This window comes from Enhydra lutris, unplaced genomic scaffold (assembly GCF_002288905.1).
Source record: "Enhydra lutris kenyoni isolate GAN:26980312 unplaced genomic scaffold, ASM228890v2 scaffoldscaffold112, whole genome shotgun sequence".
In the NCBI taxonomy this organism is placed as follows: domain Eukaryota; kingdom Metazoa; phylum Chordata; class Mammalia; order Carnivora; family Mustelidae; genus Enhydra; species Enhydra lutris.
The window spans coordinates 1,864,817-1,886,871 of record NW_019154196.1 but is presented as its reverse complement, the minus strand read 5'-3'; the positions used below and the strand labels follow the sequence as shown (position 1 = coordinate 1,886,871).

General features: G+C 39.0%; 1 protein-coding gene across 1 annotated transcript; it reads left to right on the top strand.

Moving 5' to 3' along the window:
• The first annotated feature begins 16,986 nt into the window (after positions 1–16,986).
• LOC111139653 (olfactory receptor 56-like) lies at positions 16,987–17,946 on the top strand. Its single transcript, XM_022491979.1, has one exon. It carries the CDS (start codon positions 16,990–16,992, stop codon positions 17,944–17,946), a length of 957 nt encoding a protein of 318 aa, XP_022347687.1. The 5' UTR covers positions 16,987–16,989.
• The last annotated feature ends 4,109 nt before the right edge of the window (positions 17,947–22,055 follow it).

Sequence of the window (22,055 nt, the reverse complement as noted above, 5' to 3'; positions counted from 1 at the left end):
TGGTGGTGGGTATTACGGAGGGCACGTATTGCATGGAGCACTAGGTATTATATGTAAACAACGTATCTTGGAACCCTACATCAAAATCTAATGATGTATTGTATAGCAACTAACATAACACAATAAAAATAAATAAAATAAAATAAAATAAAATAAAATAAAATAAAATGTAATATAAAAAGTTGTTAACCAGATATTTGAGAACTGAAATGGTAAAAAAAGATCACTAAAGATTACTGAGGGGAAAAAAATCGAAATAATTGCTAGGCCTGGGACTCTAAAAGGGAAGGTTAGGGTTTTAAAACTTGGAGACTTGGAGCCCAAACATCTGAGGAGTGGTCATTCACTAGCTGGTATTCCTATCTGAGAAGAAGTCCTATGGGCTTCTCTTCAGACATCAGAGAAGGCTTCCCTGGCAAACTTAATGGTCCTTCCTCCAGAGTCCAAAGGAAAAAGAGCGGCTTGCCTGGGTCCCAGGCTTCTGACAAGTGAGTGACATAAGGTTAGTTCTGGTCCTCCGGCTCACAGGAGTCTCTGTCTCCAGACTGCCAAAGAATAGGTGCTTCTCAGCTACTGCTTGTTCCTCTGAGGGACAGGATGAGACTGGTTCTATGTGTGTGAAAATAAAATTTGCAAACTGGAACCAACTGCCAAGATGAAGAATGAAGGATGAAGAAACAGTGCTGGGATAATCGTGATAGGAAAAACAAGGAATAGTTAAGAAGATAGTTTCTTCTATCTTCGTGGCTTACAGTCTTCTTCTAGTGCCGCTATTGGCATATCTGATTACAGCTTCATGACAAGGCAGCTGCAGCATCACAAGTTGGACTGTAGAGTGTGAGTTTGGAGCTGAGACAATAATTTAACAATTGGCACAGTCTACACTTTTCACTAATCAGTTTTCAGACCACAATAACAATGTTTGAATTTCTGTTAAACACAAACAACAACATAACAATTCTCTCTCTCTCTCTTTTTAACGATTTTATTTACACACAGCAAGAGAGGGAACACAAGCAGGAGGAATGAGAGAGGGAGAAGCAGGCTTCCCACAGAGCAGGGAGCCCAATGTGGGGCTCGATCCCTGGGATCATGCTCTGAGCCCAAGGCAGACGCTTAATGACTGAGCCACCCGGCGTCCCAACTCTTCTCCTTTTTTAAAGTTTGTATTTGAATTCCAGTTAGTTTACCGACAGTGAAATATAGTGAAATATAGAAATACAGTGAAATATTAGTTTCAGGTGTATAATATAATGATGCAATATCTATATACCACACCCCATGCTTATCTCAACAAATGCCCTCCTTAATTCCCATCACCTATTTCACTCATCCCCAACTCCCCACCTCTCTGGTAACCATCAGTTTGCTTTCTAGAGTTAAGAGTCTGTTTCTCCCCTTTCAACTCTCTCTCTCAAATAAATAAATAAATAAATAAATAAATAAATAAATAAAATCTTTTTTTAAAGTGTGGGAGGGGGACACGGGGTGGCTTAGTCAGCCAAGCGTCTGCCTTTGGCTCAGTTCATGATCTCAGGGTCCTGGGACTGAGCCCCATATTGGGCTCCTTGCTCAGTGGGGAGTCTGCTTCTCCCTCTGCTCTCCCCTACTCCCAAATAAATTAATTAATTTAAAAAAGAGTCTGTCTCTTGGCTTACCCCCTTTTCTCTTTTTTTCTCACTAGCTGGTTTGTTTTGTTTCTTAAATACCACATATGAGTGAAATAATATGGTATTTGTCTTTTTCTGACTGACTTATTTCCCTTAGCATTATACTCTCTAGCTCTATCCATGTCATTGCAAAAGGGCAAGATTTTATTCCTTTTTATTTTAATCACTGAGTACTATTCCACTCTATATCTATGCCACATTATCTTTATCCATTCATCTGTTGATGGACATTTGGGCTATTTCCATAATTTGACTGTTGTAGATAATGCTGTTATAAATACAGGGGTGTATGTATCCCTTTGAATTAGTTATTTTTGTATTCTTTTGTTAAATACCTACTGGTGCAAATGATGGGTTATAGACCTCCATACTGTTTTCCACAGTGGCTGCACTGGTTTTCATTCCCACCAATAGTAGCAAGAGAGTTCCCCTCTCTCCACATCCTTACCCAAATCTGTTGTTTCCTGTGTTGTTGATGTTAGCCATTCTGACAGGTGTGAGGTGGTATCTCATTGTAGTTTTTATTTGTATTTCCCTGATGCTGAGTGATGTTGAACATTTTTTCATGTCTGTTGGCCATCTGGATGTCTTCTTTGGAAAAATGTTCATATCTTCTATCCATTTTTCAATTGTATTATTTGTTGTTGTTGTTTTTGGTTGTTGAGGTTTTTTTTTGTGGTATTTTTAAAAATTTTTTAATTTATTTTCAGCGTAACAGTATTCATTGTTTTTGCACCACACCCAGTGCTCCATGCAATCCGTGCCCTCTCCAACACCCACCACCTGGTTCCCCCAACCTCCCACCCCCCGCCCCTTCAGACCCCTCAGATTGTTTTTCAGAGTCTGTAGTCTCTCATGGTTCACCTCCCCTTCCAATTTCCCTCAACTCCCTTCTCTTCTCCATCTCCCCATGTCCTCCATGCTATTTGTTATGCTCCACAAATAAGTGAAACCATATGATAATTGACTCTCTCTGCTTGACTTATTTCACTCAGCATAATCTCTTCCAGTCCCGTCCATGTTGCTACAAAAGTTGGGTATTCATCCTTTCTGGTGGAGGCATAATACTCCATAGTGTATATGGACCACATCTTCCTTATCCATTCATCCGTTGAAGGGCATCTTGGTTCTTTCCACAGTTTGGTGACCGTGGCCATTGCTGCTATAAACACTGGGGTACAGATGGCCCTTCTTTTCACTACATCTGTATCTTTGGGGTAAATACCCAGTAGTGCAATTGCAGGGTCATAGGGAAGCTCTATGTTACCTGATTTCAAGCTTAACTACAAAACTGTGATCACCAAGACAGCATGGTACTGGCATAAAAACAGACACATAGACCAGTGGAACAGAGTAGAGAGCCCAGATATGGACCCTCAACTCTATGGTCAAATAATCTTTGACAAAACAGGAAAAAATATACAGTGGGAAAAAGACAGTCTCTTCAATAAATGGTGCTGGGAAAATTGGACAGCTATATGTAGAAGAATGAAACTCGACCATTCTCTTACACCGTACACAAATATAAACTCAAAATGGATGAAAGACCTCAATGTGAGACAGGAATCCATCAGAATCCTAGAGGAGAATATAGGCAGTAACCTCTTCGATATCATCCACAGCAACTTCTTTCAACATATGTCTCCAAAGGCAAAGGAAACAAAAGAGAAAATGAACTTTTGGGACTTCATCAAAATCAAAAGCTTCTGCATAGTAAAGGAAACAGTCAACAAAACAAAGAGGCAACCCACAGAATGGGAGAAGATATTTGCAAATGACAGTACAGACAAAAGGTTGATATCCAGGATCTATAAAGAACTCCTCAAACTCAACACACAAAAAACAGATAATCATATCAAAAAATGTGCAGAAGATATGAACAGGCACTTCTCCAATGAAGACATACAAATGGCTATCAGACACATGAAAAAATGTTCATGATCACTAGCCATTAGGGAGATTCAAATTAAAAATTCACATTGAGATATCACCTTATACCAGTTAGAATGGCCAAAATTAGCAAGGCAGGAAACAACATGTGTTGGAGAGGATGTGGAGAAAGGGGAACCCTCTTACACTGCTGGTGGGAATGCAAATTGTTGCCGCCACTTTGGAGAACATTGTGGAGATTCCTCAAGAAATTAAAATTAAAAATTGGTTGTTGAGTTTTATAAATTCTTTATAGATTTTGGATACTAACATTTTATTAGTTATGCCATTAGCAAGTATCTTCTCCCATTCTGAAGGTTTCTTTCTAATTTTGTTGATTGTTTTATTTGCTGTGCAGAGGCTTTTTATTTTGATGTAGAGCCAATTGTTTATTTTGTTTTTGTTTCCCTTGCCTCAGGAGACATATTTAGAAAAAAAATTGCTATGTCTAAGTCAAATAATTTATTACTTGTGTTCTTTCCTAGAATTTTTATGGTTTCAGGTCTAACATTTATATTTTTCATCCATTTTGAATTTATTTTTGTGTATGGTGTAAGTAAGTGGCCCAGTTTCATCCTTCTGCATGTAGCTGACCAATTTTTTTCCATGTGACACAATTTGCTGAAGAGACTGTCTTTCTCCCATAGGATATTCTCTCCTGCTTCATCAAGGGTTAATTGTCTGTATAGTTTTGGGTTCGTTTCTGGGTTTTCTATTCTGTTCCATTGATCTATGTGTCTATTCTTCTGCCAGTACCATACTGGCTTTTTTAAATTTAAATTCAATTAGTCAATGTATAGTACATTATCAGTTTTTGATATAATGTTCAATGACATATAACACCCACTGCTTATCACATCAGGTGCCCACCTTAATGCCCATCACTGTGTTACCCCATTCCCCCACCCACCACCCTTTCTGCAACCCTCAGTTTATTTTCCCAGAGTCAAAAGTCTCATATGGTTTTTCTCCCTCTCTGATTTCTTCTCCTTTGGTACCATATTGTTTTGATCACTACAGCTTTGTAATATAACTTGAAGTTTGGAATTGGGATGCTTCCAGCTTTGCTTTCCTTTTTCAAGATTGTTTTGGTTATTTGAGGGTCTTCTGTGGTTCCATATAGATTTTAGGATTGTTGTTCTAACTCTGTGAGAAATGATGTTGGTATTTTAACAGGAATTGCCTTAAATGTGTAGATTGCTTTGGGTAATATAGACATTTTTCCAATTTATGTGCATAAAATGTCTTTCCATTTCTTTGAGTCATCTTCAATTTCTCTCATTAGTGTTTTATAGTTTTCAGTGCACAACAGGTCTTTCACGTCTTTGATTGGGTTTATTTTCTAGGTATTTTATGGTGTCTGGTGCAATTCTAAATGTTATTGATTCCTTAATTTCTCTTTCTCCCGCTTCATTATTGGTATATAGAAATACAACAGATTTCTGTACATTGATTTTGTATCCTGTGATTTTATTGAATTTCTGTTTTTTAATGAGTTTTTAAAAATTTTTCAGTTTTTAAAAATTAGCATATAATGTATTATTTGTTCTAGGGACACAGGTCTGTGATTCATCAGTCTTTTTAAAAATTTCTATTTTTTTATTTTTATTTTTATCTTTTTTAACATCTTAATTTTATTTTATTTTTTTTCAGTGTTCCAAGATTCATTGTTTATGTACCACACCCAGTGCTCCATGCAATATGTGCCCTCCTTAATACCCACCACTAGGCTCACCCATCCCCCCACCTCCCTCCCCTCCATAGCCCTCAGTTTGTTTCTCAGAATCCACAGTCTCTCATGGTTCATCTCCCCCGCTGATTTACCCCAATTCAATTTTCCTTTCTTTCTCCTAATGTCCTCCATTTTATTTCTTATGTTCCACAAGTAGGTGAAAGCATATGATAATTGACTTTCTCTGCTTGACTTATTTCAACAGACAAATGGATAAAGAAGATGTGGTCCATATATACAATGGAATATTACACAGCCATCAGAAAGGATGAATACCCAACTTTTGTATCAACATGGACAGGACTGGAGGATACTATGCTGTGTGATTCATCAGTCTTACACAATTCACAGCATTCACCATGGCACATACCCTCCCAAATGTCCATCACCCAGTCACCCCATCCCTCCCACCCCCCTCCACTCCAGCAATCTTCAGTTTGTTTCCTGAGATGAAGAGTCTTTTATGGTTTGTCTCCCTCTCTAGTTTCATCTTATTTCATATTTCCCTCCCTTCTTCTATGATCCTCTGTCTTGTTTCTCAAATTCTCAAATTCCTCATTCATTTTTTGATGGCTGCATTATATATATATATATATATATATATATATATATATATATATATATACATACATATCTCACATCTCTATCCATTCATCCATTGATGGACATCTAGGTTCTTTCCATAGTTTGGCTATTGTGAACATTGCTGCTGTAAACATTCAGGCGCATGTGTCCCTTCTTTTCACTATATCAGTATCTTTGGGGGTAAATACCCATTGCTACAATAGCTGGGTCACAGGGAAGCTCTATTTTCAACTTTTTGAGGAACCTCCATACTGTTTTCCAGAGTGGCTGCACCAGCTTGCATTCCCACCAACAGTGTGGGAGGGTTCCCCTTTTTCCGCATCCTCACCGACACCTGGCATTTTCTGACTTGTTAATTTTAGCCATTCTGACTGGTGTAAGGTGGTATCTCATTAAGGTTTTGATTTGTACTTCCCTGATGCCAAGTGATGTTGAGCACTTTTTCATGTGTCTGTTGGCCATTTGGATATCTTCTTTGCAGAAATATCTGTTCATGTCTTCTTCCCATTTCTTGATTGGATTATTTGTTCTTCAGGTGTTGAGTTTGATGAGTTCTTTATAGATTTTGGATACTAGCCCTTTATCTGGGGCTAGCCCTTTATATTTGCAAATATCATCTCTCACTCTGATGGAGTCTTTCAGGTTTTCTATATAGAGTATCATGTTATCTGCAGTAGTAAAAGTATCACCACTTCCTTACCAATTTGAATTCCTTTTATTTATTTATTTTGTCTGATTGCTATGACTAGGACTTCCAGTTTTATGTTAAATAGTAATTGTGAGCACGGACATCCATGTCTTTTTCCTGACCATAGAGGAAAAGTGCTCACTTTTTCCCCATTGAAGATGATATTAGCTGTGGGTTTTTCATAGATGACCTTTATTAGGTTGAAGTATGTTACCTCTAACCCTACATTGTTGAGGGTTTTTATCATGAATGGATGTTGTACTTTGTCATTTCTTTTTTTTTTTTAAGATTTTGTTTATTTATTTGTCAGACAGAGATCACAAGTAGGCAGAGAGGCAGGCAGAGAGAAAGGGGAAGCAGGCTCCCTGCTGAGCAGAGAACCCAATGTAGGGATCGAACCCAGGACCCTGGAACCATGACCTGAGCTGAAGGCAGAGGCTTTAACCTGCTGAGCCACCAAGGGGCCCCTCAAATGCTTTTTCTGCATCTATTGAAATAAATGGTTCATATCTTTTCTCTTATTGTTGTGATGTAACGTGTTGATTGATTTGCAAAATACCAAACCACCCTTGCAGCCCAGGAATAACTCCTATTTGGTCATTGCAAATATTTTTGCATCTATGTTCATCAGAGATATTGGCCTGTAGTTAGTTCTCTCTCTCTCTCTCTCTGGTATCTTTATCTGGTTTTGCCCTTAGGATAATGCTGACCTTATACAATGAATTTGGAAGTTTCTTTCCTTTTCTATTTTGTGGAATAGTTTGAGAAGAATAGGTATTAACTCCTGTTTAAATGTTTAGTAGAATTCACTTGCAAAGCCACCTGATCTATGACATTTGTTTGTTGGGAGATTTTTCATTACTGATTCAATTTATTTGCAAATTATGGGTCTGTTCAAGTTTTCTATTTATTCCTGTTTCAGTTTTGGTAATTTATACGTTTCTAGAAATTTATCCATTTCTTTCAGTTGTTCAATCTGTTGGCATACAATTTTTCATAATATTCTCTTATAATTGTTTGTATTTTTATGGTATTGGTTATGCTCTCTACTCTTTCATTTCTGATTTTATTTATTTGGGTCTTTTTTCTTTATGATAAGTCTGGCTAGAGGCTTTTCAAATTTATTAGGTTTTTTCAAAAAACCAGCTCTTCATTTTATTGATCTGGGCAATTATTTTTTAGTTTGCATATAATTTGTATATGCTCTCATCTTTATTATTTCCTTCTTTCTTTTGGATACAGGCTTCATTTGTCATTCTTTTCCTAGCTCCTTTGGGTGTAATGTTGGGTTGTTTATTTGAGATTTTTCTTGTTTCTTGAGATAGGCCTGTGTTGCTAAGTATTTCCCTCTTAGGATTGTTTTTTGCTGCATTCCAAGCATATTAGACCACTGAATGTGGTGAGGTTTAACTAGGTGTGCTCTAGTCTGCTTGTTATATGAGACCTGACACCACTTCCACTGGAACTGATGCCCTGCAAAACTCTCTGGCCATGAGATGTAGTGTGGGCAGGTGTTTCTGCTGGTGTGCTGGGAGAGGGGCCTACTGTGTGGGGCCTGAGGCAAGTGTGACTGGAAAGGGCATTCTTGCTGGAGTGCAGGGATGTAGATTTTGGTGTAAGTAAGTTATGCAACCATTGTAGTGCTGTATTTCTGGTGAGGGGTGGAGGAAGGAAATGGTGCCAATAAGCTCCTTTGTTCCCAAAGAGTCATCTCTGTGAAACTGCTTCTCAGGAACAGGCTCCAAAACAGCAAATACTTTCCCCCTGTGTACCCCAAGCATTCTTCAGATTGCTGTTTCCATGCCATCTGTCTCTGGGTTGTTTGCCTGCCTTCTCTCCTGGAGTAGGGCTGTGCCCCCAGGTCTCTATCATATCCAAATCTGCCAACCTTTAAAATTCCAGTCATCCAGCATGGTACTGGCATCAAAACAGACACATAGACCAGTGGAACAGAGTAGAGAGCCCAGATATGGACCCTCAACTCTATGATCAAATAATTTTTGACAAAGCAGGAAAAAATATACAGTGGAAAAAAGACAGTCCCTTCAATAAATGGTGCTGGGAAAATTGGACAGCTATATGTAGAAGAATGAAACTTGACCATTCTCTTACACCATACACAAAGATAAAATTGAAATGGATAAAAGACCTCAATGTGAGACAGGAATCCGTCAGAATCCTAGAGGAGAACATAGGCATTACTTCTTCGATATCAGCCACAGCAACTTCTTTCAACATATGTCTTCAAAGGCAAAGGAAACAAAAGCAAAAATGAACTTTTGGGACTTCATCAAAATCAAAAGTTTCTGCACAGCAAAGGAAACAGTCAACAAAACAAAGACGCAACCCACAGAATGGGAGAAGATATTTGCAAATGACAGTACAGACAAAAGATTGATATCCAGGATCTATGAAGAACTCCTCAAACTCAACACACACAAAACAGATAATCATATCAAAAAATGTGCAGAAGATATGAACAGGCACTTCTCCAATGAAGACATACAAATGGCTATCAGACACATGAAAAAATGTTCATCATCACTAGCCATCAGGGAGATTCAAATCAAAACCATATTGAGATACCAGCTTACACCAGTTAGAATGGCCAAAATTAGCAAGGCAGGAAACAACATGTGTTGGAGAGGATGTGGAGAAAGACCTTGCCCTTCTCTGTGACCATGGCTCCCTTCCCTCTGTAGCACCAATGATCCATTTCTCCCCTAAACTATGTCTCTGTACTTCCTACCTTCTTCAATGTGGCCTCTTCTCTCCATCTTGGAATTTGTTCTGTCATAGACTTGATTTATGGGGTTTTAGAGCAATTTGATAATTATCTAGTTGTATTTGTGAGAGGAGGCAAACCTAGGGTTCTCCTAGTCCCCCACCATCTTCCTACTCACATATCCAGACTCCCCTCCTTTAGCTCTTTGAGAATATTTAGGTCAGTTTATTTAAATCTTTGTGTAGTAAATCTAATGTCTGTGCTATCTTAAGGACAGTTTCTGTTCATATCTTCTGTGATTGGATTATGCCCTTTATTTATTTTTATGCCTTGTAATTTTACAGAAAAGACTGAAAACATAGTGGGGTGCTTGGGTGGCTCAGTCTAGCATCTGACTCTTGATTTGATTTCACAATCTCAGAGTAGTAAGATCAAGCCCCATGTTGAGCTTTGTGTTCAGTGCTGTGTTGGCTTGAAATTCTCTCTCCCTCTCCCTCCACTCCTCCCCCCACTCTCTCTCTAAAATCAATAAATCAACAAATCAATAAATAAAATCTTAAAAACAAGAAAACTGGACATTTGGAATGTTATATTATGGTAACTTTATAAATCAGATTCTTCCCCAGCCTCATCATTTGTTTTGTTGCTTGCTAAAGGCTTCAGTTATTTGCTTGAGTTTGACTATTGTAAAATGTGTATTTTTGTCTCTGCTTTCCAGCTTTATAGAGATGGGAGGACAGTGACACTAGTAATTGTAATTCTTAGAACTTATAACAGAGAGAACTCTTTTGATATTTTATTCCATTTAATTCTCACAACAAATATTTGTAGTGAACATCATCATTCTCATTTTACACATGAGGAAATGGGTTCAGATTAGTCCTTAGCCCAAGGTCGGGTCTACATAAGATTCCCACCTAGCTCTGTCTGACTTTGTGGTCAAGTGTCTGTGCTATGTTACTTTTGTTTGTGTGAATTTCTTAGTATGAGAGAAAGTGAAGTTGGTGGGAGCTGACAGGAGAGTGGGAGGAGGTAAGCGCCAGGGACAGGTGAACTCTTGATCATAGTAGAGCGTTTGTTGAATCCTTGACCTCTTAGAGACTGCTTTGAATTTTAGTGGAATTGAGCTCTGAGATCAGAAGGGTCAGTGTGATCTTGGATGGTTGCATCCTCATTAAGCCAAGGTCCTGGGAGGAGGCAGAAAGATGCAGAGGGGTGATGGTCTGGAAGTCACTGGATGCCCTTTGCTTACATACAGTATTTAGTGGACATTCTCAAGGTAGGCCACAAAACAAAACAAAAGCCAATGTTTCCCATTCCCTTTCAGAATAGAGGGAGAGACAATTTCTCTCAGGTTGACCCATAGAAACCCTCCTCAGTTTTCTTCTCCTCCTTCTCCTGGGATATAGTTTGTTTGTTGATGTAGCTGAAATGAGCAGAGAAGTTTGCAGGCGCCTCCTTTCTCTGGGAATTTAATTGCCAGAGACTGGGGACAGAGATGTGGCAGAGGAGGGGTCTCCAAGGATTTGTGAAAATAGAAGTAACTTTCCTTAGTCACAGCAGAGGAGAACAAGGGATAGTAGTGAGGAGTGAGGAAATAAAACCTTTTAGTCTAGCACTGGACCTCGCCCAACAAAGGGTCTCTTTCACAGGTTAGGGGCTCCCTGATGGCTCCCAGTGAATGCTTCTTCCTTTCCTTGTCCAGGTTAATCTGGATGCTCCTCTTATGGATGAGGGATGTATGATCTCTCTGTACTATAATTGTTCTGGAAGGAAGGCTTGTTCTGGAAGGAAGTATCTATATGGTTAAGAAAATACTGCCTGGATTTTAGCATGAGGCTGACTCTTCTAGGTTTTTGTTTGTTTGTTTGTTTCTGTTCTTCTATTCAGAACCCATTTTCCTCCCATCTTAACCAATTTTATTTTTTAATATTTTGTTTATTTATTTGAGAGAAAGAGAGAACAAGCAGGGGAAGCACAGAGGCAAAGGGAGAAGCATTCTCCCCGCTGAACAGGAAGCCTGCCATGGGACTTGGTCCCAAGACCCCAGGATCCTTACCTGAACCAAAGTCAGATGCTTAGGCAACTGAACCACCCAGGTGCCCCTCCATTTTAACCAATCTTTTTTTTTTTTAGAAGATTTTATGTATTTATTTGACAGAGATCACAAGTAGGCAGAGAGGCAGGCAGAGAGAGAGAGAGAGAGAGAGAGAGAGGAAGCAGTCTCTCTGCTGAGCAGACAGCCCAATGCGGGACTTGAGGCCAGGACCCGAAATCATGACCTGAGCCAAAGGCAGAGGCCCCACCACTGAGTCACCCAGGTGTCCCCATTTTAACCAATCTTAAAGCATTTCTTCAAAATCTCTCCACAGCCCTTATTGAAGACATCAGGGATTTCCTACCCATTAAGGGGTGCCCCAAGCACCTCAGTCAACTTCCATTTTCACAGTATATGAAAGATTCTGGAGGAGTTCTGACCACACAAGAACTTCTTTTTTAATTCTGGAAAATTTCTCCTCTAAGAGAATGTCCTTTTTCCATTTCAGTCCCACTTCCTTCTAAGGAGATGGAGGTTCACTGGCTTCCCTGCACTGAAAGAGACCCACTGCAGACCCAACTGACTGATTAGAGAAGCCCTCCCTTGGTGGTGAAGTCTGTCTTCCAAGATCATAGGGCTCCAATCTCCTGATCTGCCCTCATCTCCTCATTAGCACTTTCTCATGTCATTGATTTCACGGTTTCAGGTAAGGTTTTTCCCTCTATGTGTCTTGTATTTCCCCTCTCTGTTATCAAATGCTTAAAATGTTTGTTCACTTCTCAATTACCTTTGCCATTCTGCTTACTATTTCTCTTGAGGTACAGACCTCCTGTGTGGTTAGATTCTGTTTCTGGAATGTTGTTTTGCCTCCCAATTCTTTATTCTGTGGGTAGAACTAGAAATGACCTCAGGGCTGTTTCATTCAACCTGTCATGTTGCTGCTTGGGAGAGAAGTCCACCGAGACCCAGGAGAGGAAGAGAATTTCTCAAGGTCTCACCACAGGTTTTAGGAAGAATGGGCACTGTTTTGTCTTTTCAAGTCTAGAGAGGATGTGACAATGGCCAGACCTTCTGAAACTGCCCCTCCACCAAATGTTACTGGGAAAGCTATCTATCCCTGATGACATCTGGCTGTTAGATTTTGAATGAGAGTGGTGAAATTGTCTCCTGCTGACCCACCACATGGGCCTATGTTTCTTTTTTCTTTATGTGGCAGACAGTTTATTTATTATTTATTTATTATTATTTTTTAATTTAAATTCAGTTGTATTTCTAACTCTTGGGGAAAACTTTCTGTGTGCTGCTCCTCCACACCTTATACATATTATTCCATGTCGATATTTTTTCCTATGTCCCTTCTTCTTGAAAGACATTTAGGGTCCTGCTGTAATTTTGAAAAGCATACTTTGGTGCCTTGCTCACTTCTCTTTCCATTCCACAATTTCCTTTCATTTCATAGCTGTCCCATGAATCTGACTACGCTCTGCTGAAGTTCTGCCCAACACAATTCCCAGTGCACCTCTTTGGGAGTCTCTTACACACAGCTTAGGGCTTTGACAATTCTGATCTGGGGGGTGGAGGATGCCTTCTTGCTATAAAATATCTCTCAATATTGTCCGGCTGAAAAAAAAATATGTGTTGTAGCCACTTGGTAAGACTTTACCAGGAGAAATTTGCATTTCCGTTGGAGGAAGCTAGGAGGGTCAGGCCATGACTATTGCCTCTGTGCATATTGGAACCACCTGTTTCTGGTGCCTGAGAGGTACAGGGCAGCTATGGAAGACCTTGATGGGACACGACTTCCAAAGAGAGCCAGAGGGGTTTGCAGGCATTGTGGTCTACTCCACACTTTTCAAATATGATGGGAGAGTCAGAGATGCTGGGCTCTCACATCCCCCAGAGTCCCAGAAGTCAGAGAGATTATTGTGGCATTGATAATAGGAGAGCTCTGCTCCTCTGCCTGACTGCCCATTTCACTCAGGTGCCCCCAGTCTGTCTGTTCCTCATCCCACGTGTTGTTGCCTTTCCCCTGATCCTTCTTTCTTAGCATCTGTGTTATCTCTTTCTCATTGTGTCTATGTTCCCTGCCCTCTATTGCATTGTCTTTGTTTTCTTACTTTTGGTCTCTTCTGGTGTCATTTCTGATAGCCTAACATTTTCCTTCTTTACTTTTCTCTATTTTGTCACATCCTTTTATCTTGTCGCCTTTTCCTTGACATCTTCCCATTACTCCTTTCATCTCCCTTCTTCCCTTCATCTCCTGTTAATGTTGCTCTCCTTTCTAACTTCCCACCCCTTCTCTCATGCCTCACTGCATTCTGTGTGGTCACTTTGATGTCTACTGTCGTGTCCTAGGTTGGGGCTCTCAATCTGCTCTAAGTGCTATGACTACAGTGCATATGACCACGTAGCTTTGGCAACAGAGATCTCCTACAACACCCCCAGATGTGACATTGAGAATAGTATACATATCAGTGTTACTTTTTCTATAAAAGAAACTTTAAAAATATGAATTTATTACTTTTTCTTGAAAAAACACTAGTTTTTACTTGTATAGGTTTTTTAAGTGTTATGCTACAAAGGAAGTTTAAAGAGAAAATATCTTCCAGGTACATCAGTTACCTGCTCATATGACAATCCTCACTTAAGTTCAAGGAATACATGAAGACATTCTTACCAAAAATTAAAATATTACAGATCAAGCTAGGGTCTTTCTTTGACCCTAGTCCCCACTCAATCCTAACCCTCTCTGCAGAGTAACTTACTGTTATCATACTCTGTGTCCTTCAGCAATTTATGTGTATGTGTTTCTCATTTTCCTTCCTGAGAACATTTAATATTGCCAAATTTATATCAACTTTTGTGGGTGAAAGTTTGTATTTATGTTTTCTAGTTATTAGTGAAATACAGCAGTCTTTTACAATTCATTTATTTTTTAATTTAAATTAAATTAGCCAAGGTATTATCATTAGTTTTTTAAAGATTTAATTAATTAATCTTTTTATTATGTTCAGTTAACCCACTTATGCTGGTTAACATCATTAGTTTTGATATAATGTTCACTGATTTATTAGTTGAATGTAATACCCAGGGCTCATCATTTCATGTGCCCTCTTTAATTCCCATCACCTAGTTTTTTCCTTTTCTGAGAATTACTGCTGACTTTTTTACTCCTCTTTCTTACTGATTTATGGGTGTACTTTATATCTTTTGGAAGATATTTGTGAAGATCTAGGAATCCTTTTCTAGTACATATTGTATAATATATTATAAATACTTATTATTGTAATAGTATATCTTATAAATATTTTGCTTATTTTTATGTTTTATTTAATGAGATTGCCCCTACTATGAAGTCATAGACACATTATTACTTTCTTCTGATGATGTTAAAGTTTCTCTACTTAGTTCTTTAACCTGCTAGGAATTTATTTTTGTGTGTGGTATGAGGTAGGAATCTAAATTTTTTTTTTTCAAAACAGTTGAAAAAATTTTCCAAACCATTTATTGAATAGCCTTTTTCCCCCTCTCAGATTTTACACCATATTAAAATTAAATTAAATTAAAAATTGGACTGTAAGTTTTCATGCACACATGGGTCTGATTCTGGACTTTCTTTGATCTGTCAATTTGCTTATTCCTTCACCAATACTAGACTTTATTTTTTGATTACTGACAAGTCAGTTTTACTTTTTCTTTGAACACTGTGTTGCTTTTTCAAAATTACTTTGGCTTTTTTTTAAACTTTGTCTATTTTTTAAGCAAATATTTATTAAGCACACAATACAAGCTGGGCATGCATGTTGGTTTCCACTTTATTGACTTCCATTACAAATCCTGTTGAACATCACTTCAACATTATATTTATGTATTTTTTAGACCATTTAGGTGTCTCACAGAATACAATTCAAGAGGTACAAAGTGTATACCATGAAGACTCTTTCCTACTCTAGATCCCTTTAATCTGATTTTTATGATTCTTTCCACTGAGACAGTGTTACTAGTTTTTTTTTACTTCATTTCAGAGATTTTTATCTATAGATATAAATATACACACACGTTTATTTTTTAAATACACAAAAGTAAAATGTATTATTATATAATATTACATGATATAATATATAACATTGTATAGTTATATGGTTACAACCTATAACATATAATTTATATAATAATATGTAAAATAATTATTACATACATCTATACAGTATGTAATATAACAAGTTATATGTACAATTATAATAAATCCATTGCTCTGTTCTGTGCTGCTTTCACTGAACAGTATAATTAAAGAAAATTCTATATTGACACAAAAAAAGCAACTTCATTAATAGGGCAATCAGAGAAAGATAATTATCATGTGGTTTCACGCATATGTGGAATATAAGAAACAGCACAGAGCATCATAGGGGAAGGGAGGGAAAACTTAATAGGAAGTCAGAGAGAGAAAAACCATGAGCAAGACAATTAACTATAGGAAACAAAATCAAAAAAGGTAAGTTCATCTTACCTTTTTAACTTTTTGTGGAAACTCCATACTATTTTTCACAGTGAACATTCTTCATCTTTGTTAGAGATTCTTTTTCTTAAAGAGGATTTGGAGAGAGGCACCTGGGTGGCTCAGTGGGTTAAAACCTCTGCCTTCGGCTCAGGTCATGATCCCAGGGTCCTGGGATCGAGCCCCGCATCAGGCTCTCTGTTCAGCAGGGAGCCTGCTTCCTCCTCTCTCTCTGCCTGCCTCTCTGCCTATTGTGATCTCTGTCTGTGAAATAAATAAATAAAAATCTTTAATAAAAAAAAAAGAGGATTTGGAGAAAGGGGAACCCTCTTAACACCATTGGTGGTAATTCAAACTGGTGCAGCCACTCAAAACAGTATCAAGTTTCCCCAAAAAGTTAAAAATAGAACTACCCTGTGACCCAGCAATTACACTATTAGGTATTTATCCAAAAGTTATAAACATAGTGATTCTAAGGGGCACGTGCACCCTAATGTTTATAGCAGCAATGTCCACAATAGCCAAACTATGGAAAGAGCCCAGATGTCCATCAACAGATGAATGGATAAAGAAGAGGTGGTGTAAATATATATAGGAATATTACTCGGCCTTCAAAAAGAATGAAATCTTATATTTGCAATGACGTGGATGGAACTAGAGGGTATTATCCTAAGTGAAGTAATTAGAGAAAAGCAAATATAAGATTTCACTCTATGTAGAATTTAAGACACAAAACAGATGAACATAGAGGAAAGGAAGGAAAATAAAATAAGTCAAAATAAGAGAAGGAGAAAAACCGTAAGAGACTCTTAACTACAGGAAACAAACTGAGGGTTGCTGGAAAGGAGGTGGATGGGGGTAAGGGGTAACTGGGTGATGGGCATTTAGGAGGGTGCTTGATATAATGAGCACTGGGTGATATATGTGACTGATGAATCACTTATACTTTACCTCTGAAACTTAAAAAAAAAGAGAAACTTAGAGAATTTATTCTAAACCAAGTAGCATTTAAAGAGGACAATACATTGGGCAAAGTTTTAATGTCTTTAGTATTGTGTCACTAAACATATACCACCTGCTTCTAGATCCCAACACATTGTCTGGCTCATCCCTCTGTAGGAACAATGGTCTGGGTGGGAAACCAGACTCTCATCTCCCACTTCATCCTCCTGGGTCTTTTCACCCACTCGCCACTTCACCTCTTCTTCTTTTCTGTCATCATGGTCATGTTCCTTGTGGCCCTCTCTGGCAATGGGCTCATGATCCTCCTCATCACCATCGACTCCCGTCTGCACAGCCCCATGTACTTCTTCCTCAGCTGGCTGTCACTCATGGACCTCATGCTCATTTCCACCATTGTGCCGCGAATGGCCACCGACTTCCTCCTGGGCCGTGGCTCCATCTCCTTCATAGGCTGTGGACTCCAGATCCTCTTCTTCCTCACCCTCCTGGGAGATGAATGCTTCCTGCTGGCCTTCATGGCCTATGACCGCTATGTGGCCATCAGCAACCCATTGAGGTACTCAGTGATCATGAGCCGCCGTGTTTGCTGGCTCATGGTGGCAGGGTCCTGGCTCTTTGGCCTAGTAGACGGACTGATCCAAGCCATTTTCACCCTTCGCTTCCCCTACTGTGGCTCTCAGGAGATTGACCACTTCTTCTGTGAGGTCCCTGCCATATTGAAGTTGGCCTGTGCTGACACCTCTCTCTATGAGACCATGATCTATGTTTGTTGCATCCTAATGCTGCTCCTACCCTTCGCTGTCATCTCTGCTTCCTACTTGCGGATCCTGGTAGCTGTGCTCCACATGCATTCTGCTGAAGGTCGTCAGAAAGCCTTTGCCACCTGCTCTTCTCACATGGCAGTGGTTTCTCTCTTCTATGGGGCTGCCATGATCACCTACATGCGGCCTCAGGCTTACCACTCCTCCAAGCAGGACAAGGTAGTCTCAGCCTTCTATACAATGATCACCCCTATGCTTAATCCACTCATCTATAGCCTGAGGAACAAGGAAGTGGCTGGGGCTCTTAAGAAACTCCTGGGGAGGTGTCCCTGTTGGGGGGGGGCAGGGCTAGGTTGACATTGGCAACTGAAGATGTGGGCTCTGGTTCTGGGAACTTGAATTAGCTTCTGTAGTTTGACCGGAAGAGAAACAGATGTTCTGTACTGAAAATAAAAGTCATTCTTTGGCCAGAGTTCGTGATATTCGCACATTAACTTAATCAAGTGTATCCATGCTGAGTATGGATAGTGTGGAAAGAGGGCTGCACCAATGGCATTACAAAGAATGGGAGACACATAGCCTATATCCCACAAAATTAGCAGGTGACAGGTTTCAGCTATTTTCCTCTATGGGAATTGCCAACTGAGGGAAAAAGCTTGCTCAAGGTTGTGCTTCTCTTTGGGTGGCTGCCTGAATCCCATGACTAGTCAATAAAGTATATAAAGGCTTGGTTCCTTTCCCTCAGTTTGACCCTGAAGGTCCATTCCAGCTCCAGAATTCCCTGTAATAATCTGAGCCATCACGGGCTTCTCATCCCTGTATCCAGTTTTGCTTTCTTATCTCGTTCCCCACCACGAGTTCAATCCTTCCAGTGCTCTCTGATAAACCTTCCACAAGCAAAACTTGTCTCAATTTGCTTCCAGGAAACCTAACCTGTGACAAGTGGAGATGAAAGAATGTTGGTAGGTTAAAATCTAGTTTTCTAGATACATGTAGTCAAAATAAAATGTGGACACAGAAAACTTTGTTGCTTGGTGGTATCAGAGAGAAGTCAGAAAGTTTCCTGAAGACTTGTAAGACAAGTTTAATGCAGGGGTGGAAAATGCAAATGCCTCCATATTTGGCTATCGTAAACAATGCTGTTATAAACATAGGGGTACATGTATCTCTTTGAATTAGTGTTCTTGTATTCTTTGGGCAAATACCCAGGAGTGCAATTCCGGGATCAAAAGGTAGTTCTTTTTTTAACTTTTGGAGGAACCTCCATACTGTTTTCCACAATGGCTGCACCAGTTTGCATTTCCACCAATAATGCAAGAGGGTTCCCCTTTTTCCACAACCTTGCCAATACTTGTTGCTTCTTGTGATGTTTGACTTTAGCCATTCTGACAGTTGTGAGATGATATCTCATTGTAGTTTTGATTTGCGTTTCCCTGATGATGAGTGATGTTGATCATCTTTTCATGTGTCTGTCGACCATCTGTATGTCTTCTTTGGGGGAAATGTCTATTTATGCCTTCTGCCTATTTAAATTGGATTATTTGGTTTTGGGGTGTTGAGTTGTATCTGTTTTTTTTAATGTATTTTGGATACTAACCTTTATTGCATATGTCATTTGTAAATATCTTCTCCCATTTCACAGGTTGCCTTTTTGTTTTATTGATTGTTTCTTTCGTTGTGAAGAAGCTTTTTATTGGGATGAAGTCCCAATAGCTAATTTTTGCTTTTGTTTCCCTTGTCTCAGAAGACATATCTAGAAAGAAGTTGCTATAGTCATTGTCAAAGAGGTTGCTATCTGTATTCTCCACTAGGATTTTGATTGATTCCTCTCACATTTAGGTCTTTAACCCATTTTAATTTTATTTTTGTATGTGTTCCACCCACATCACTATAAATGTTAAGTATTTGCCCTTTCTGATGCCTGAATAGTATTCCACTGTATATATATACCACATCTTCTTTATCCATTCATCTGTTGATGGACATCTCAGCTCTTTCCACAGTCTGGCTATTGTGGACATTGTTGCTATGAATACTGGGAAGCCAGTGCTCCTTCAGATCACTACCTTTGTATCTTTGGGTAAATACCCAGGAGTGCAACTGCTGGGTCATAAGGTAGCTCTTTTTTCAACTCTTTAAGGAAACTCTATACTATTTCCCGGAGTGGCTGTACTAGCTTGCATTCCCACCAACAGTGCAAGAAGGTTCCCCTTTCTCTGCATCCTTGCCAAAATCCGGTATTTGCTGTCTTATTAATTTTAGCCATTTTGACTGTTGTGAGGTGGTATCTCCTTGTGGTTTTCATTTGTATTTCCCTGATGCTGAGCAATGTGGAACATTTTTTTCATGTGTCTGTTGGCCATTTGCAAGTCTTCTTTGGAGAAATGTCTTTTTCTGTCTTCTGCCCATTTATTGACTGGACTCTTTATTTCCTTTGAACTGAGTTTGATGTGATCTTTACAGGTCTTGAATACTAGTCCTTTATATGATATGTCATTTGCAAATATCTTCTCACATTCTGTGGGTTGACTTTTAGTTTTGTTGACTGTTTCTTTTGTTGTATAGAAGCTTTTAATCTTTTAAAAAACTTTTTTTATTTTTTTATTAACATATAATGTATTATTAGCTCCGGGGATACAGGTGTGTGAATCACCAGATATACACACTTCACAGCACTCAGCATAGCACTAGAAGCTTTTTATCTTGATGAAGTCACAATAGTTCATTTTTGCTTTTGTTTCCCTTGTCTTTGGAGATGTGTCTAGCAAGAAGTTGCTGTGGCTGAGGTTGAAGAGGTTGCAGCCTTTGTTTTTCTACAGGATTTTGATGGATGGTCCTGATTTAAGTCTCACTATCTTAAAGTTTAAATTTAGTCACATGGTCATTTTAAGAACAAAGAAATAGTTATTTTTCCTCTGATAAATAAAAGCATAGACAATGTTTACCACAGAAGATTCCCACAGAAACAACTGGAACACTGAAGTACTGAAGCATGTACTTTAGTGAGAAGAAAGTGAAACATAGATGGGTACAAGATACCAGAGAAACCTCAGTTACTGCTAAATTATAACTGAGTATAATTAGATGCTAATTTTTAAAAATTCAACAACTAATTTTTGTGATTAAAGGACTTGTCAAACAAAATTCCCCCAAAACAACTTTTTAAACAAAATATTTATTTATTATACAGTGGAAAAAAGACAGTCTCTTCAATAAATGGTGCTGGGAAAACTGGACAGCTATATGTAGAAGAATGAAACTCGACCATACTCTTACACCATACACAAAGATAAACTCAAAATGGATAAAAGACCTCAACGTGAGACAGGAATCCATCAGAATCCTAGAGGAGAACATAGGCAGTAACCTCTTCGATATCAGCCACAGCAACTTCTTTCAAGATATGTCTCCAAAGGCAAAGGAAACAAAAGCGAAGATGAACTTTTGGGACTTCGTCAAGATCAAAAGCTTCTGCACAGCAAAGGAAACAGTCAACAAAACAAAGACGCAACCCACGGAATGGGAGAAGATATTTGCAAATGACAGTACAGACAAAAGGTTGATATCCAGGATCTATAAAGAACTCCTCAAACTCAACACACAAAAACCAGACAATCGTATCAAAAAATGGGCAGAAAATATGAACAGGCACTTCTCCAATGAAGACATACAAATGGCTATCAGACACATGAAAAAATGTTCATCATCACTAGCCATCAGGGAGATTCAAATTAAAACCACATTGAGATATCACCTTACACCAGTTAGAATGGCCAAAATTAGCAAGACAGGAAACAACATGTGTTGGAGGGGATGTGGAGAAAGGGGAACCCTCTTACACTGCTGGTGGGAATGCAAATTGGTGCCGCCTCTTTGGAGAACAGTGTGGAGATACCTCAAGAAATTAAAAATAGAGCTTCCCTATGACCCTGCAATTGCACTACTGGGTATTTACCCCAAAGATACAGATGTAGTGAAAAGAAGGGCCATCTGTACCCCAGTGTTTATAGCAGCAATGGCCATGGTCACCAAACTGTGGAAAGAACCAAGATGCCCTTCAACGGATGAATGGATAAGGAAGATGTGGTCCATATACACTATGGAGTATTATGCCTCCACCAGAAAGGATGAATACCCAACTTTTGTAGCAACATGGACGGGACTGGAAGAGATTATGCTGAGTGAAATAAGTCAAGTGGAGAGAGTCAATTATCATATGGTTTCACTTATTTGTGGAGCATAACAAATAGCATGGAGGACATGGGGAGATGGAGAAGAGAAGGGAGTTGAGGGAAATTGGAAGGGGAAGTGAACCATGAGAGACTATGGACTCTGAAAAACAATCTGAGGGTTTTGAAGGGGCGGGGAGTGGGAGGTTGGGGGAACCAGGTGGTGGGTATTAGAGAGGGCATGGATTGCATGGAGCACTGGGTGTGGTGCAAAAAACAATGAATAGTGTTACGCTG